Below are 18,996 nucleotides of genomic sequence, written 5' to 3'. Positions count from 1 at the left end.
CAGTGACGCAAACCTCTCAGCATTGCTGGAACACAAGTGCGCGTTTTGCAATAGACAGCTTTCCCAGGCTGCTGTCATGACCTGTTGTGAATCCTGTCATGCCTGTAAACATTTGGGAGGCTTATCAGTTCGAGAGATGTCCGTTCTTTGTCAGCTTCGAAGCTGATTAACTGTTGTTTCCCCAAATGGTCTATGGATATCTTTTGAAAGGAAGCTGGATTTTTAAAAATTAATATTCTGAGTTTTCAATTATTGTCCGCGGAGCAGCTTTGAGTTGTTCCTTGGTTTCCTTGCGATGTATCCTAGCTCTAGACAGCGGCCCGAGGGCTAGTTTTTGGAAACTGTGATGGGGACTTGCGCCTATTTGTGGGCCTACTATAAATAGTGTTACACTGGCAGCGCGTGCTCATGCTTGATTGACAGTTGCAGAGCTTTGCGCCGGGAGAGCAGGCTAACTCAAAGGAACAACCAGAAACACATGAATGGTAAGTTTATTGAGTCGTTCCTGAGAAATTCCCTCAGTAAAACTGCATCTGCATAGGATTAACTCATTATGAAGGCAATATAGACTAAATAGCGACGCTCTTTTCGGAGAGCAGGTAGGATAACTTAATGTAACTACTCAACCAGTAGAGGAAAGTCAGTAGTCTGTGCATTTATTCCTGTTGTTTTATATTCATCAATTGCTACAGTAAAGAAGTTGTTGTATTATGGCTAATTTTGAAGTGTTTTCTTTTTCCTTTTCAAGGTGGCTGTCAGAACAGCACGGGATACTGCACATCTGAACTTGGATTGTGAGAAAAAGCTAGACTGAACCTTTATTTTAGTTGAGCGGAAAGACATCAGACAGCCGCCGTGAGAATACTTTTTGCGTTTCTCTTGCGACCCGTGATTTGTGGTACTACCTGCACCGTGGAAAATGAGCTTCCGAAGGCCGATGACTCGCTCTTTCTCTGGAAACGGGAGGTCCGTCAGCATAAATGAGGAAGATGTTCCCCCACCGAGCGCCAGAGTCGACAGCCGAAACTATCTGCATAATGTCAGGCCGGAGAACAGGTAGAGCCTATCCACTTCCTCTCTGCACTACAATTTTGGAACTCGATTCCTAGGGCATTGATGGTTCATTTATTTTAATCTGAGTGGTGTCACTGCTAAGTATGAACGTGATTTTAACAGACCAGACACGTTTATACCAGTTGTAACTCTGGGATTCCCTTATTATTTAAGGATATCATGGTCTTCACTAAATTATTTCTCCATTAGCAATGACAGTGGTTTTTTTCATAGAACTGATGACCCCCCCCCCCCCCGTGCTTTCAGTTTAAGTGCCATTCTTAATAAGAGCCGCAATAAAATGTTAAATCACAGTTGACAAGGGACAGTCAGTAGCTAGTGAAAAAGATGCACGCGAAGGTCAGTCGTTTAAAAATAAATTGTATCTCACTGCATAAGCTCTTGGGACTGTTGAAACGTCATGTTAACTGTTAACGACGACGACAAAACTTTCATTCATTTTCAAGTGTAAAAAATATGTAAATGAGACCACAAAGGAAACTGTTTTTATTATCCCCCTTTGAAGTATCAGTTTTCGCATATAGCTATAGTCAATTATAAGTGTAAGCCCATAATAAAACAAAAATGTATGTCCTGCATTTTTATAAACACGTGCTCTTTTAATTTTCTTTATTGTTGTTGATGAGTGTTTGTTTATAGATTGTCGTAACATGAATAAGGGTAGAGTGATACCTACTTCTAATTGTAAACATACTTGGCAAATTCAGTAACAAAATGTTACATTTTTAAACTATAAAAGTGTCTTCCTTTCTCTATAGCCTGAGTTAATAGCTGTTTTTCAGTTTTATTCTTTGTTTGTATGTTTCACAAGCTATTCAGAGCGGTTGCAGATTTAATTCGGTCCACCAAGTGGAAAGCTGTTCATGATAGTTGCATAACAACTGGCTAGTGGGGGGGGGGGGGGGTTACGTACGATAGACGGAAGACATGTTACACACATATTATCATTATACCATATATCTGTATATCTTTACGCCACTGACGTTCAGCTGGAATGCCTGAGATGTGTTGTTTTAATGTGCCCGTGACCCAAGCTTCTCAAAGCGTTGCTTTCGTAACGCATCTGCATGCCCTCATGCTGTTGAAATGCATACCAGTATGCATTGTATTAAGCCCATGAAATAATATATAAAACATATAAAATAATTACTGAATAATATGGACCACATAAAAGGATGGGGATCTTACAGCCAGGAGGTCAGAAGTATCTTTGTTTCTAAATGTGTGTCATATAGCGGTCGTGAATTTGAGATCAGCCTTTAGGCCTACTGGAGTACACCCAAAATCAGTGCTATTACAGATGTCCGCTCTGATTGTAGGAACTCGATTTAGAATTAACGTGGCAAGAGAGCCAGGATCCGATTACTCATCCGACATGCACTGAAAATTGCTTTGGAAAAAAAGAACAGCAATTAATGTAACAGAGATACTTCATGATGCCACATACAGGGCACGGCTGCCTGTATGAAATAAATTCACAAAGATTAATGCATCAATGTGTCTGTTCCTGATAAGCTGCCTTTGTTTGCCTTCTCTCTGCATAGCTACACCAGTCACAGGTATTCTTGCTACAAGCCATCGAGGTAATCCATACTTTTAAATATTAATATCGACTAACGTCTGACTCGCATTAAGTAAGGAATTGCCTGTTTGACCCCCATGCTAATACTATTCTTCCCCTGTCAAGATGCAACTGACTTGAAAAAAAGAACTTCCAACTGTTTTTGGGCCATGCTAACAGACTTTATGAAGACAAACCACATTTCAGCTAATATTTTTAAACTGACATGAAGATAGGGTAGTGCCAAATTAGCTGATGCAGGGCTGGAAATGCTATAGTAATAAGATGACTAGGATACACTACAGAGTGAGGCAGGTCATTTTTCATACATCAACGTTTGATTTTTGGCCTCTATTATTTCTGCAAGCTGAAAAACTTTGCAAGAGCTGAATTTTTAAACAACATTTTTTTTGGAATGCCAGTTCTATGTAAAAACTTCTTGCATCTCTTTCAAAGTTTGTCTGTAAATTAATGCACCCCCATCTCTTACATGTGGATAACATTCTATAATAATACTTCGAATAATGAGTAACAATAATAATACACCCTTTTCTTTGATTGGTTGCACAAAATGTACTTCCTCCCTCATCCCCAATTGCGTTCCCCATGTGTGGAACTGAATTCATTGAAATGATTTGTGATCTTACTTACCTGGAAAAGCAGGGGTCAAACTGCTGACCTGGAGATTTTCAGGGTTCAGAACATTTTTTAAGGTCCCAGCTTTGACAGCATTCCTGTCTCTTTTCCAGGAGCACACTCTGCAGTGTGATGGCACAGCTGACGGAAGAGACACAGCCAGCGTTTGAGACCACCTTGAAATCCAGGGCGGTGTCTGAGGACTCCAATGTCAAGTTCAGCTGTGTGGTTACAGGTACAGTCTGTCCGTATGCTACCCATTCTCAGGCTGAGTCTATATATTTCACATTTCTTGTGGCTTGTGTAAAACATAGTCAATTCAGCCTTAAGATCCTAATTCTAAAATAAAAGCACTTGTTAAAATCGGAGATTTATCTCAAGACAAAATACAGACTAATTATTATGAAATTCCTGCCAAATATAAAAAACAGTCAGTACAGTATTATTTGGGAAAAACAATATGCATGAAAATTGTTGGTTGTTAAAGCTATGAATAGGCCATGACAGAAAAAGAACCTTATCAGTTATCACAGGTAGGTTTCAGCTTGGAACTCATCCAGGTGAAAACAAATGTCCTGATCTATCTTAAACCACAGAATTACAGAAGAGACCAGTAAAGAACTGGACTAATCCCCTTGGCTGGGACATGACACACAGCATGATGATATTGTCTAGGAACCATAGAGGAGAGGAGAGGACTTGACCCCATACAAGTTCTTTCTTTTTTAAATCACAAGATTACTGTTAATGAATTCATATTTGACAGAATATTTTATGAGAACATAAATTAAGAACAAGCAGTGAAACTGCTAGAGTTTTCTTTGCATTTTCACATTTTCCCCGAATATATTTAACATTTTAAAAGATTTTGAAAAAATGATATGAGTCAGAACACTGCTTAACTCTCAATGGAAAGTCTGATATCTAAGGGAGATACTAAAATCACCCACTGAGCATGCATACCCATGATGTATTGCGTGAACAGTCAGCATTTCAGCCCACAAGGGAGAGCAGAATATAATTCCTCAAAATGTAAACTTGAAACATCACACCAGCAATTGTGGGATAATGTTACATTCCAACCCCTTTACAGTGTGCTAGCTAGTCTGGTAGAAAGTTGACTGCAGGTCGTTCACAAACTTTCTGACTGGACTTAATGAGCACTTAGGCTCCACTCGGCACTGTTCAGCTGTTTTCACAATGCATCATGGGTGTGCGTGCCCAGTGGGTGCATTTAGTATCTCCCGATTTCTAAACAGCATAACTTTCTTACCAAACACATTTCCTGGGGCCTTTTTCTCATACAGCAAACCCAGATTCCTTCTAGGGCTAACTGGAATGTCATCCTCATTGCTGACTCTCTCCAGGGTACCCAGTTCCTGAACTGACCTGGTACAAAGACGATATGGAGATGGATCGATATTGCGGCCTCCCCAAATACGAAATATTCCGCAATGGAAACACCCACACACTGCACATTTATAAGTACGTACTGTAACAAACGCAAGAACTGACACTGTTCAGTGGCTTAATGTTCAGGTTAATCTTTTTATTGTATTTTAATTCATTGCTTTTATTGATATTTCAGGAGGTTAATTAAAATGTTTTGTCTACACTATGAATAGGTTGCACAAATCAACCTTTAAAGTTTTGAAATCATATATCATAACATTGTGTTACATTTGTGAAAGTTTTAATTTATTGTATAGCAGAAGGAAATTCCAAGCAAGATTCTTACATTAATAAATTAAACCAGCATGGGTAAATCGATGGACCACTCATATTCAGAAGATAAATACCCATAGTCTGATAAAGAAGCCTCTTGAAGTCTCTTGCTTTTCTTCTCTGTTTGCAGTTGCACTGTAGAAGATGCAGCCATCTACCAGGCCTCCGCCCGCAACAGCAAGGGCATTGTGTCCTGCTCAGGGGTGCTAGAGGTGGGCACCATGAACGAGTACAAGATCCACCAGCGGTTCTTCGCCAAGCTGAAGCAGAAGGCCAGCCTCAAGAAGAAGGAGCTGGAGGAGAGCCGCAGGAAGGGGAAGGAGAACGTGCTGGCCCCGCTGGAGCAGCTGCGGACCATCAGCCCGGAGCGCCCACAGAGGAAGCGCAGGTCTCCCGGCGAGGCGGGGCTCCGCTCGCCCTCCACTCCGCACGACGGGGAGGCCGAGGCCAAGAAGAGCGCCCAGGAGGATGAGGCAGAGGCCAGGCTGCGCGAGGGCGTCGCAGAGAGCGGGGCGGAGCTGTTGGCGGCCGCACCGGAGATTCCCAACGGGTTTCCCGCCGACCCCAGGAGCACGCCCGGCTCAGAGGCACAGCAGGAGGCTGCGCAAGAGAACGGCAGTGAGGGCCCCACATACATCTACGAGATGGTGGAGATAGTCACCACCAGACGTCCGCCAAAAGATCCCCTTGCCAAAAAGAGGCCAAAGATCTCCAATGGGGTGGACGGTGGGAAGGGTGGAGGCAGTGCGGAGCAAGGTTCGGGAGGCGAGAGTGAAGCCAGGACTGAGGGAGGGATGAGTCTGGCGCAGTATCTCACCGAGTCCTCACAGTTTGAGGTCTCCAAGGACAAGCAGAACCCACCAGAGGAGGTCATGGAAGTGGACACTACGGTCAACCAAGTACCTGCAGGGAAAGAGACAGCAGACAGACAAACAGAGTCCTTGGGACAGGTGGTTCAGAGCTCTGCTGTTCCGGAGGTAAAAGCAGAGGTGCAGCCAACTGCAAGCAAAGAACTGGAGCCACCACACAGCCAAACCCCCCTCTCCTCTGTCTTCTTTTCTCTCAGGGACATGTTCTTTGGAAGTAAGAATAATAAAGATAGGGGCAACAAAGCTGAGGACACCCCAGAAATGGCACACGATCCTCCAGCCTTCTCATCAGAGCCTCAGCCCTACCCACAGACACATCAGTGGGAGAGGGAAGACCAGACTGAGGACTTCAATTCTATGGAAGAAACCACGCAAATGCAAGCGGAGGAGAAGCTTACTGCAGGTGACGCACGATTAAGCATTTCTCCACCATATTTTAAAACTAAGGAGCAGTCAGACACTGCCAGGATGCAGGAAGGACAGGGCTTGAAGGAACACGTCCAGGGGGATACAGTTACAAAGAGCATGGAACCTGGGGAGGGCAAGGCAGTGATGTCTCGTCTCCTGCACGAACCGGGCGGGGGTGAGGTGGGTGCAGACAAAACGAGAGGCTTCCTGGAGATGACCTGCGAGACCCCGCCCCGACCGTCACCACTTTGTGAGGTGAGTTCCCTGCGGTCGCTCCTCAGAGCTCATGGGTTGTTTTTTTTCTCTTTTTCATTTGGAGCCAAGTAACACAGCAAGCACTTGAAGGTTATTTTTAGTGGGAACAAGCACGCGTTTGTGTGACGAGACATGAGCTGAATGACACATGGCCTGGCCGGGGCGACACATAGCTTTTCCCAGTGTTCATTACACACCCTGGAAAGGACGGAGCTGTGAAATGTACAGAACTCAAGTCTTAGGTAGCAATCCTGAGGTTCGTCCTCCATCTGCATTTACACCAGAGCTTTCCGAAATCCTGCACTTCACAGGGCAGGCATTAGCAGGGACAGAGCCGCTGCAGGTCTGGCTGGTGATGTTTTCACTGTGCCAAAATATTAAATATGCACAGCTATAGCACAGGTGACAGGTGAGTACTAGGTGCATTAGGTGAGTACCATTAGGGCAACATGATGAGGAATCGGAGCATTGTCTCACAGTCCTGGCATCTGCAACGTTTCGACCGTTGTAGACTTCAAACCCAAAAATCACTCCATCGTCAAGGCCCCAGTGGTCGAAACATCACTGAAGCTGAAAACAAAAGAGCACTGCTTGGGGTGCTTTGCAGTGTGTGGGTATTGTTTCTTCTTTACTTTTTTATTGTACGCAGTTTGCAGGGAGGGCTGGAGTTTCAATGCATCATCAGCGGTTCAGAACAATGCCATGTGACATGCAACTGGGGTCACTCAGACAATTTAAACACTCTCATTGGCTTGGAACTGAAACAAGTTTACAACTGTGGTGTAACAGAAAGAGGCTTTCTGATTCACAGTGAGTAAAATAAAAGCAGGAAGTGAAAGTAAAAAGTCTTGTGTGTTGCATGCTGTGGCTGCACCGGTGCCTGTGTCTGTGTAAGGGTTTCGTGACGAAACTCCACTCGTACTACTTTCGAGTCATAACGAGACCATATGTGTTCAAGTTGCACCGAAAAGAAAGCATGAGAGTCTTGTGCTCTGTGCTGCCGGAATAACATTCCTGAAAGGCAGACAAGGGTGAAGCTGGGAAGACCAGAGGCCCAACAGTCTGGCCTTACAGAGGATAGGTGCTGATCGCAGGGGCGAGACCTCACAGCCAAGAAGCACCTCTTTACATTGTCCGAATTCCTCACTGTCGCAAAGCACCTTAAAATAAATGCTTCCTTCATGCACGCCTGGATGTACGAGAGAATGTAGGCCAGTGAGCACATGAGGATTTCTAGCAAAGTGACCACACACACGGCTTTGCATTTGCAGGGTTACTGCTGGTCAACCATATTCTTGATTTTAAAAATAAAATTCTTCCTGTAACCATCATGTTGACCAGTAACAATGGCAAAGAACAGAACTGCAAATAGGCCTTAAGCCAAAAGCAATTCTTAAACAAAGACATGAATGGTAAAACAGTACTTGAAAATGATCCTTAATAGCAACATTGTTACATCATTTTGAAGTAAGTGCTGAGGCCCATGATGATCTTGAAAAATGGCATTTTTAATTTATTACGTTTGAATGTTGCCAAAATACGGTCCATAAGAGAATGAACATCTATCATGCTACCATATGTATTGTGACTAATGATAATCTGAAAGAGCTATATTACACTATATCATATTCTGTTTCTGGGTAACAAAATCGGGCTGTATCAGTATATTGTATGCAGGAAGGAACAGTAAACTGCAGCTTAATATCTCCACTTAATTTTTTCCAGTACATTTGCCTGCACAATAGAAGTCTACTTGTGTTCCCTACTTGTGTATCATTTTACAGTTTTTAAAAATGTGACTTCCTCTCTCTTTTTATCTCTCTGAAAGGCAGCATGAATGATTGGTTCAGTAATGTCACTCCAGCATATGGTCTCTCCCTCAGTGCTGAGGTGACATATGACACAGTGATTGTATCAGCCTCCATGGTGTTAATTTCCTACGAATTTCGCCAGCCGTCTGCCATGTTTACATAAGATTAAAAGACTATGTGCAAGCCAGTGGAGTGTCTCACAATTCTTAAAACAGATTCACACATATTTTGCAGCTGGCCTGAATGTTTTTGTGGCTTTTTTCAACAATATGGAACCACAGCTCATTGTCTTGTTTGTGGGCGTTGATGTTAACCACTGTGGCCCATCAACAAAAGGCACCACAAAAGAAAATTCAATAGGAATTGAAATAAAAATTGCAAGTGTTCAACTGGTCATACAAAGTACAGAATAGACAATAGTATGTCCACGAAGGATTTATAAAGTGTTGTAATATTCAACAAGATACGTCTTGATTTTGTTTCGTTTAGTTTTTATTCCTACTAAGCCCCTACAGAAACAGTCATGTCTGAGCAGCTCCCCACAAAGTAGCAGCACATTTGCTCCAACACTAGATGGCAAAAAACCCCTAATAAATGGGGTCTATCTAAGTAGTCACGGCCCCTGAACCGTGCCCTCTCTCACTCTTTTTCCATCACAGCAGCTCCCTTTGAAGGGTCAAGCTTTTTGTTTCCTCCTCTGTAAAGTAAAATTACATTCCTGTGTATAGATTGCGTTGCATAAGGTCACTAACCTGTTGCGTAAAGTTTCATGGCAAATATATTCTTATCACACTAGCAGTGATATACAGTCTTGCAAGAAATGTTGCAAAAAATGTAGTTTTGGACATTTTGAAAGCTGTTCCTTCAAGGCACTATTATGACTGGATGATAATGGACTACAAAATTATGTAAATTGATGAAGTTAACGTTAAGTACCCTCAACTAGAGGAATACTCAGTGTGTTTGGCACTGAGACTTAACAATAGAAACAAACATGAACATCCACAACACCTGAAAACACACTGTACTCATTGACTGTATAGAAAATTATTCCATCAGGAATATTTAAAGGTTACACACCGGCCTTGGTAGATTTTGCATTTGTGCAGTCTGGTGATTTTCACTTTATTGCATAATATTGAAATATACTGAAATATACTATTGAAAGTCTCATAATACTGACTGCCAAAAGAAGCAATTATTTGAACAAATGTATTTATTTATTGTTTTAATGCAAATTATATATTTTTTAATCCCAATTGCTTAAATTGCACAGTCATTTATTGTTATATGGGTCTGTTTTCAGACATTAGTACTCCTCTAATGTAAGACATATGATTCTTGAGGTTTGTGAAACCAGGCCCAAAGTTTTATGCGCTTGTAAATGGTGCAGGTGTTATACCAGCTCAGAGTCTTAGCATTAACACATTAGACACCGCACTATGACTTTACTGTAGTGTGGGAAGCTGCTTCTCTGTGATGATGGAGATCCACGGTCTGCATCATAAACCTTTGGACAGTCTGACAGAGGTGTTCACAGCCTGTACTCTCAGGTCAGGACCAGCTCTTTGAACAGGTTCACATGAATGTTGTTAAATGAACTGTACGTTAAGACTTGCAGTTAAGCATGAAAACTCTTAAGATGCAACAGATACAAACTTATTTTCCATGTAAGCTCAGCTGTGTTTTTCACCAGATCAGCAGATTTAAGTTTAAATTTTTACGTCCAGTTGCTAGTAAGGAACCACGGGGAAATTTACACTTTTTCACCACTAAAATTCTTTTTTTTTTTTTTTCTGTTTTCTCTCTGCTGAAGAACCAGCTGTCCATATAACAGCTTGCAGTGAAACAGTAAGGTAATGGGTTAGGTCAACTGTGTATTGAACTGTTTACATGAGAAGTGATCGGTCAAGTGCTATATGGCTATTCTTTGTTTAACAATTTATCAAATGATTGATTGAAGAGCATAACATTTGACAGATGATAAATAAGTTGATTGATTTGTTGATTGGTTGATCAATTGATTTATTGAAGACAGCCCACACAGGTTAGTTGAGACTGGGGAGCCCTGGTGAAGGGCATTGAGTTGGGCAAGGGAAATCCTCTTCCACCGGGCAGCAGCGTGCTGCTCTTCTGTTACATAAATGGTCTGCAGGGGATTCAGACATGCAGCTGGGTCAGGGGACCGGACAGCCGTTAAGGGTGCCCGCGCGGCCTCTCTCAATTGCTGCAACTGGCACGCAACGGCAAGGGGCCGAGATGGAAAAAGAGAGTCACCCCACTATATTTAGACCCATCTTCTCCGTTTCTTTCAGTTTGTCATTAAAGTCCCGAGTCCTCTGCCTGCGTGAGGCTAGGCTTAGCCCAGATGCAAGATGAGGAGTCCAAAGCCATTACATCAATTTCCAACCGAGCAGAATTAAAATGCTAAGGGATAGCTTTGTCTTCAGTTCCGGTGTGTTGCAGTCATTACTGCCACATTACCGCTACAGTGTAATGAGTCAGTGTGTGCTGTGTGTGAGACTGTATACCTTCAGGTCTGCCTTGTGCGATTGCTGCAGTGAAACCAAACGGCTTCCAGCTTTAGCGTTCCGGTTTGCTGTGCAACATTTGTTCCAAGAAAATGGTTCACAGCCAGGGAAACTTAAAATGACTTCTGCTTAGGAAATAAGGAACTCAGATGATTTTAAACATGTTTTGGTGTGGGGAAACACCCAGAAGAAAAGCAGTGTGAAGCAGAGTCAGTAGAGCAGGTGACACTACTTCTGACATGAAGTGGACTCCGTGCTCCATGTGCATCGTTGTGAAATATTGCCAGACCATAAATATGAGAGTATATATTTTTTGACACCCCCTCCCCGACCCCAAAACACATTGATTGCAAAACAGATGTCAGTCATTTACTGAAAAAATATTATTAAAGGTGTCAGTGCTTGGTTTTTACTTTTAGAATGCCATTACATTAATTGAGTTTGTAAGGATGCGTGACTGTTACATCCAGAAAAAAACTGTTTTTGTCACCATTTTAAAACCATTATTTATGACTTTTTACTGCTTCTAAAAACTGATTTATGACGGGAAACAATTTTCCCTGGTCTATAAGAGGCACAGAATGCTGTGCAGTCAAAAGGCATCCTGCTAAAAGCCCTCAGTCACATGGGACCACACAAGAAATGATTTAAACTTTTTCTGTTGCAGTGAAAGTATTAACAAATCACTACAGTCATGTGCTTCAGCCATTTTTTATGCATAGACCAATTATTATAAAACGTAATGTGTCATAGAATTGTTTGAATATACATAGAATTGTTAATGTAATACTGTGTGTGTGTGTGTGTGTGTGTATATGTATATATGTATATAGTATAAACTATAGTGTGTGTGTATGTGTTAATAGATAGCACGTAATGCCTGTGATTGTTTGTGCTTCAAGGATGCAGAAGAACATATGCAGACAGAGAGGAATGAGGCACCCCTTGGGCAGGACATGGTCGCACCCCTGAGTGAGGTGGGAGTACCAGAAATGTTTACATCTGCTGGAGAGCATGCCACCACAGATGCCAGTGAAATGAACACCGTGCACAGCCATGGCCAGACTGCCCCCGGAGCACTGACACATGGCACACAGCCTCATTCCGGGGAATCGGGTGACACCTCCACGAAAACCGAGACCGGTCCACAGAAGTGGGGTCTCGAAATCGCGGGGAACAGGGACAGCGCTCCTGAGGGTTTCAGCCTTGGCTCCGTTGGGATAGCTCAGGATTTGGTGAAGCAGAAGGATGAGCAAGTAAAAGAGAGTGTTGAGGAAAGTGAACATGGCAGCTTCTGGAAAACCCAGGCTGACTCTACTGCCTTAGCAGAGGAGAGAGTTTTAGTAGAAGAACAAGAGAGGGCAGATAGTGGAGCTCGGAAAGTAGAAACTGAAAGTATTTTGAAGACACAAGGAGAAGGGGAGGAAGATGCTGTTCACTGGTCAACTGGTGAATCTGTGGGTGTAGAATTAAAACCTCCAGATGTTTTGCAACAGGAAGCAGCTCTGGTGGGCATACCAGAGGTGAGGGTTCTAGAATCCAGAATCACAGATGTTCCAGAAGAAACAGTAATCAGCATTCCAAAGACAGAAGTTTTGGAATCACCAGCCAAAGATATCATACAACTGCCACCATCTTTAGTAGACAATATACCTGCCTCTGAGCAGTCTGGTTCCGTCTCAAGCTTATCGATTGCCGTAAGGGATACAGACCTCATTCCAGCGGCTATTCCTGCTACAGTAACACAGCAAGTTCAAGAAGCAGGAACATTCAATCAAAAGGCCACAGAGGGAAACCTCAGTGACCATCACATAGAGATAAGCACAGCTCCAATTCCAATAATAAATGTATGTCTCACAGGAGACAGTGCTCTCTCGTATGATACTGAAACCAATGATACTAAACCTCCTAGTATTATTATGCCTTCAGTGGAGGCACAGCCCAAAGGGCCTGCTTTTGTGGTTCCTCCTATCTCTGTCACATGTGCAGATAGCCCTCCTGAGAATCAGCCTTCTAAAGATGAGATCAAGGAGATGGAATTATCAGTCACTTTGGCTCAAGCAGTCAAGAATGAGCAAGATGTTGAGGTCAGCCTCCAAGCCCCTGAAGGAGAAGTTGTAGAGAAGATCGTAGGTGACAAAGAATCAGGCATGACAGACAGTACCATGGTTGTGTCCAGAGAACCAGGCAAAGAAAAGCAACCAAAAGAGACCCAGACCTTTGTGGATCAGCTCCAGAAAGACAAGCCCAGCATTGAGAATCTCGGCTTTATGAGCCCAGAGGTCCCCATGCTGAGTCCCACAACTTTGCGGAGGTTTGCATCAAAAGGCGTGCCTGGTTTGGAAGCTCCTCTGGTGGCAGTGCCTGCCATTCTTGTGGACAGCGCCCTGTCAGGAGAGAAGAGGTCCAAGGAAGGGACTGGGGTGGACACCCCGCCATCCGTGCCATCATGCGAGAGCAGCCCCAAACTGAAGAGGAGGGACAGCCTGACCCCCATTCCTTCTGCTACCCCGGAGGAGCTGGCCTCTGGGGCCCGCCGCAAAATCTTCATCCCCAAATCAAAAGGAGAGGGAGGCGAGGGGGCGGAGAAGGAGGAGGCGGCAAACAGGAAGACAATTTCTCCCCAGCAGGAGGCCCCTTACCTGTCACCTGGCCAGTCCCGCAGGGCAGCTCTCCTGCAGCCATCCGCTGGGCAACAGACCCCACCCACTGAGAGACGCTCGCCCCTTCTCGGCCGCAAGAAGGCCACTCTGGAAGTCCCCAAACGCCCAGAGGAGGTGCTAGAAGACGTGGAGACCTCAAAACCCAACCTCAAGCCGGCAGAGGAGAAGACGCTAAACCCTTTCAAAGGTAAGATGCCTTTCCTCTCATTCCTTTGTCCAAAAAATGCTTGTAGTAACACACTGTAGGACACGTTCAAAGTCTGTGCTGTAGTCTTTTAACAGTCAAAATATGAGCCATATATAAACACTGATAAAAGAGCACAAACATCTCTGTCTAAGCTTTTACGTCGCAACTCTAAAATGCTGTGAAATGACACTGGATGGCTTTTTGTACTCATGCTGTTAGGGGTGGTCTTGCCAGCCAGAGTTGATTGGAAGGAGGAAGGAGTTCAGACGCTGAAATCAAATACTGCATACGATCAGAGGAAACGGAAACTTTAGAAAGTATATATCTTTACCTCGTTGTCCCTGTCGCGTCTCACTCTCTCTCTTCTCTTTCCGCTCTCTCGCTCGCCGCCCTGCCCCCTCTCACCAGCTCCTCAGGTTATACGAAAGATTAGGGGAGAGCCCTTCCCGGATGCAGTGGGACACTTGAAGCTCTGGTGCCAGTTCTTCAATGTGCTCAGTGACTCCACGATCAAGTGGTGCCGAGATGAAGTTGAGATCGCGGAGGTGAAGAGGAGGTAAACCCATCAGTTTCAGGGACCTTAGTGTCCAAAACAAACAAACAAACAAAACTTTATGTATGCAATAATAAGCAAAGGTTTTTACAGTATAAAAGCATTGGGATACCTAGGAAGTCAACTTTGTCATTGTCAGCAGGCTATGAGCCATTGTACAACTGTTGTTAGTTATGGGCATTATTATTTATTGTTGTGTTGATGATAAAACAGTTTGTGTGAGCACAATATACATTCCTTGACAGGATTAGATGAAGGAATACACCATGCTATGAGTATACAAAAAGACAATATGAAGAACAGCTTTAATTAAACCTTCAGAGTGAATTGTCCAGCAGTGTCATTTGCTGATTGTCATTCTTAGCACATAGCTTCATAGCAGAGGTATGAGCACATTTGAATTTAAAAGTCTCAGCAAGGACACATAGAGGTTAGTTTAGCTTTACCGAGAGCCGACTGGCAAAGTGTAAAGTAACACGGAGTGATTTATGGCTGTCACCAGGGGGTACCTTTCAGTAGAATCATCTGTTCCATCAATTGCAGCATCAGCCGAACACCCGAACATACACCGTAGGCGTGTGCATCTTGGAGACCCCTTGTGGCTGTACAACGTCACAGGACAAATGCAGACTATCTGGGGACTCTCAGGATCTTTGTTTGGGTGCGGGTGAGGGTATGCGGCTCCTCTCAGCGTCCTGTTTATTTTCCAGTGCCGGAGACGAGAGTCAGGTGGCGCTGGCCCTCGTCCAGACGTCAAGCCGAGACTGCGGTGTGTACTCCTGCTCTATCAAGAACGAATATGGGACCGACATGACCGACTTCTTACTCAGCGCAGACAGTGGGTTACACCTTCTCTGAATCACAGAATGACAAGTTTTAGAGCATGAGGAATTTTAGAATATCTCTCTTGACATTCAGGGGATTCATTTGTGTTTCCTCCTTTTCCTCCTCTGTCTCTCTCTCCCTCTTTCCTTGTCTTCAGTATTGTCCGAGTTCCTTCTGAGAGAGGATTTGGAGGGTAAGATGAGACTGCTGCTTTTTTAATCATTCAAACACATTGACAACATTTCAATTTAATATACGTACAGACAGAGCCATGTGGATAACAACAGCTGTTACCAAGTCGGGTGGCCCATAAGGTTGAAGCTTGTCCCAAATCTCTTGTGTAACTCTTGTGATGTATAATAACACCCCCTGGATAGTATAAATCAATGACAGTGCTTCTACTGACAATCCATGCCTTTTAATTCAAGACTGCCAAGCAGAGTGGCAAGGGATATTTTCGGAGTTTTGGTACAACTTCACCAAGGGATTAAGCCCACAACATCGTGAAATCAGGGCGGACACTCTTAACATTAGGCCACTGAATCAATAATTTCTGCATGTTTATTAATTGATTACTAGGTATTAAATTTCCCCAACAGTTTATTCAATTAAGTAGTTAAGAGCTTGTTTGGAGTAACAGCAAGAAGCATCTCCAGAACTCCTGTTATTGGATCAGGGTTCCCTGTCTGGTCATATGAAACCTGGTAGGGGCTGAAGTTTTCCCACACTTGTGTCAAACTTTCAGTGGGAGAGGAGATTGAGATGACCCCGATGGTCTTCACCAAGGGCCTTGCGGACCCTGGCAACTGGGGGAACAAGCTTTTCGGGCGCATAATGACAGAGGAGGCGCACATTGGGGAGGGCTGCAACCGCAAAGCCTGCAGGATGAAGGTCATCTACGGCCTGGAGCCCATCTTCGAGTCTGGCACCACCTGCATCGCTAAGGTGCGCAACCCCATTGCCTACGGCATCAAAGACGAAAACAACCTGGCTGAGAGGAACCTGGAGATCACCAAGCAGGTGAGTGCTAACCCTCTCTGCTCCTGCACCACACAAGGGGAAAGCCCATCTGAACACACTAATGTACAGATAAATGTTAGTTGCTTTGACTCCTTTAGGGAAAAGAAGAAAAAAAATTAAAGATGACTTCAGTGAAAAATCTGACAGCAGCACAGTTCTGAGGCCTACGATAACAAGTAATTAATCAGGAAGTTATATTCTCTAGTGTTGTTTCAATGCCCTTGTTCATGCTGCTGTAGTGGTCCTCTCCTTGGTCAGAGAGAGAGACTTTTGACTTTTAAAGATCTCTTTATTTAACAGTAACACACTTTGAAAATGGGAAAACATTACAAAATGCTTCAGTGTTGGCCTTTATATTTTCTATATTTCTATTTAAATGCATCCAGATTGCCAGATTAACTCCAATAATGAGAAGGTGAAGAAAAAAGGGCACATCTAACTCGAGCTGTGAGAATCCCACTCATGTTTCCAGCGAGAGAGGTTACTGGAACTTGGCTGCGTCATAAAAGCACCATGGATGAGAACCGTGCATTTTATGTAAAACCTCTATTCACCTTATTTGGTGCAAGGTTATAAAGAGCTGTAAAGCACAGTTTTTTTTTGTTTCACATTGACCCAGGAGATTGGAGGGAATCTTAACCTTTTCTCTTCCAGGACTGTAAAATACAGAATACAGTGCGTGAGTACTGCAAAGTCTTCTCTGCTGAGGCGAGGGTGATCGAGAACTTTGGCCCTGCACTAGAGTGAGTAATTAGTATTTCATATTCAATCATACCAATGACTAATCCCTTATTCATTTATTGGAGAGCTTTCTCTCTCCAACTTAACTTGGAGCCCAGATAACATTGAGTTTCACTAACAGGTAGGCCAAAGTTTCAGGTTTCATTTTCTGCTTTGCTCATAACCCAATGTTGCCTTGAACTGATTGTTTAAATGTGCTTGAATTTGTATATTTGTATATTTGTATGTTTAAGTACACTGCACGTTCTTTCTCTTCCTCACTCTCCTTCTAACTCTTCCTTTTCTCTCCTTTGCTACCCTTTTCTTCTCCTACTCTCACTCTCTTTTGTTCCCTTTCTCTCTGTCTTCTCCTCCTCCTTTCACTCCCTCTCTCTCTTTATTCTCTTGTCTTTTTCCCTTTTCCTTCTCTCATGCTTAGTTACTCTCATACTTACTCTGTCTTCTTTTAAAATTGCTGAACAATATTGAGTTTTGTGTTTTTAGGTGTAGGTGTAAAAGTCAGAAGTGTCACCCATCCCCCTCATTCACCTTGTTGTCCGTCTATTTTTGGTTTAATCAGAGTGACTCCACTGTACCTAATGTACCGGCCAGCAAACACCATCCCTTATGCCACAGTGGAGGCTGACCTAAACGGGGTCTTCCTGAAGTACTGCCTGATAGACTCCACTGGGAGGCTGGTCATGAGGACTGGGTCTGAGGTGGAGCAGAAGTGTTGCACCTTCCAGCACTGGATCCACCAGTGGACCAATGGAAACCTGTTGGTCACTCATCTGGAAGGTAAATCCAGCTCAGAGACAGAGGCAGGCTAAGGGTAGTTTGTGTGGGTGGCAGGATGGAACGAAAACTCAAAACCATGCTCGTCTCTGTTGTGTTTCAGGAGTTGGCATGAAGATCACAAACATTGGAATTGCCACCAAATCAAAGGGGTAAGCCTTGCCTTGTCTGTGCTTACCCATTTGAATACTATACTTGTGCATACAGCTGATCCATGCTGAAAACGTTATACATTACGGATTTGCAGACTCTTTCTGAATTTCATTCATGTTCATGAATGTTTTCATTCGTTGGGGTCTTTATGAAAACAGATTGTCATGGAGCACTTCAAAGCTCATGAATATGCAGTGTTTAAAGTATAAAAAGCCTCCAGCAGACCGCTGGAGCCTCTCCTGTCTAGTCTCTGTGCACTCAAGACAGGTTCTGCATTGCAGGTACCAGGGCCTCTCAGAGGCTGGCACTCCAAAGGTGTTTGAGCAGTTTGCTACCCAGCACCAGTGTAACTACTACTGCGGCCTCCTGGGCCTGCGGATCCTCAAGTCCATGGACTCCCTGCAGCAGCCGGCCAAGATGAAGGGCTCCAGGAGCCCCCTGCTCAACCGGAAGACAGCCCCAGGATCGTCCAGCCCACAGCTGCAGAAGAAGGGGGTCCACAGCCCCCAGACTGTCCGCAAGGCCGGCTCCAGCCCCAAGGTGTCCAGGAAAGCCTCGGAATCGGGGGACACCAAATCTGCCCCCAAACAGAAAGCTGTGGAGACTCCCAAAGCAGGGGAGACGAGCTAGAGCGAGCGCTTCAGGAGGGGGGCAAGTCGACGTCAAAAAACCGGCCACATTCTTTCTCTCTCCCTCTTAACCATGTGGTCGACTGGACCAATCAATTTCCCCAGTCTGATGACGTCCTTTCCCAACATAGCTGGGTGTGAGCTGAGATCCTGTCCCTGTGGAAGGGGTGGCATTTCCTCCACATTGAGAAAGACATGGAAACCCAACACTTGTGCCTTGAGGTTTTATAGATAAAGGTTATTTACTGTTCCAGGTTACCAATGATTACCTGCATTATCATTTCTTTGCCAAGTGCCCACCTTTACTACGTAAAAGGCTTGCAGCTTTTATTCTTTGCACGTTCTGTTGAGTTTTAATACAGCTGGATTGTTACTGGAGGAACTTAAGTAAAGAATAGGCTCTCACTTTATTCTAAGAGTCCACTTATTATGTTAGACAACCATTGGTAAATACAACACTATCTATTGAGCATGGCTTATTTTTCAAACAAGCAAGCCGATAATGAGCAGGTTGGAAATTAGTTACAAAATTAGTATAAAACAACAGTGAAAACATTAACTACATAATAAGTAGTAATATA

General features: G+C 43.8%; 1 protein-coding gene across 2 annotated transcripts; it reads left to right on the top strand.

Moving 5' to 3' along the window:
- The first annotated feature begins 72 nt into the window (after positions 1-72).
- On the top strand, positions 73-18,996 carry LOC118787796 (alpha-protein kinase 3-like). 2 transcript variants are annotated; one of them, XM_036543480.1, is made up of 15 exons: positions 73-485; positions 749-1,056; positions 2,619-2,657; positions 3,385-3,506; positions 4,639-4,756; positions 5,127-6,528; positions 11,773-13,720; positions 14,129-14,276; positions 14,984-15,111; positions 15,256-15,291; positions 15,844-16,118; positions 16,773-16,861; positions 17,419-17,636; positions 17,737-17,785; positions 18,068-18,996. In XM_036543480.1, exons 2-15 carry the CDS (start codon positions 920-922, stop codon positions 18,414-18,416), a joined length of 5,058 nt encoding a protein of 1,685 aa, XP_036399373.1. In that variant the 5' UTR covers positions 73-485; positions 749-919; the 3' UTR covers positions 18,417-18,996. The 2 variants fall into 2 exon arrangements, with proteins under 2 accessions (XP_036399373.1, XP_036399374.1); XM_036543481.1 differs by lacking the exon at positions 2,619-2,657.

This window comes from Megalops cyprinoides, chromosome 13 (genome assembly GCF_013368585.1).
Source record: "Megalops cyprinoides isolate fMegCyp1 chromosome 13, fMegCyp1.pri, whole genome shotgun sequence".
Classification (NCBI taxonomy): domain Eukaryota; kingdom Metazoa; phylum Chordata; class Actinopteri; order Elopiformes; family Megalopidae; genus Megalops; species Megalops cyprinoides.
This window is presented reverse-complemented; position numbering and strand designations above follow the sequence as displayed.

Coding starts and splice junctions, on each gene's coding strand:
- LOC118787796 (XM_036543480.1), top strand. CDS start 920: ATGAGCTTCCGAAGGCCGATGACTCGCTCTTTCTCTGGAAACGGGAGG. Junction 13,721..14,128: donor GACGCTAAACCCTTTCAAAG/GTAAGATGCCTT, acceptor CCCTCTCACCAG/CTCCTCAGGTTATACGAAAG. Junction 17,786..18,067: donor ATTGCCACCAAATCAAAGGG/GTAAGCCTTGCC, acceptor TCTGCATTGCAG/GTACCAGGGCCTCTCAGAGG.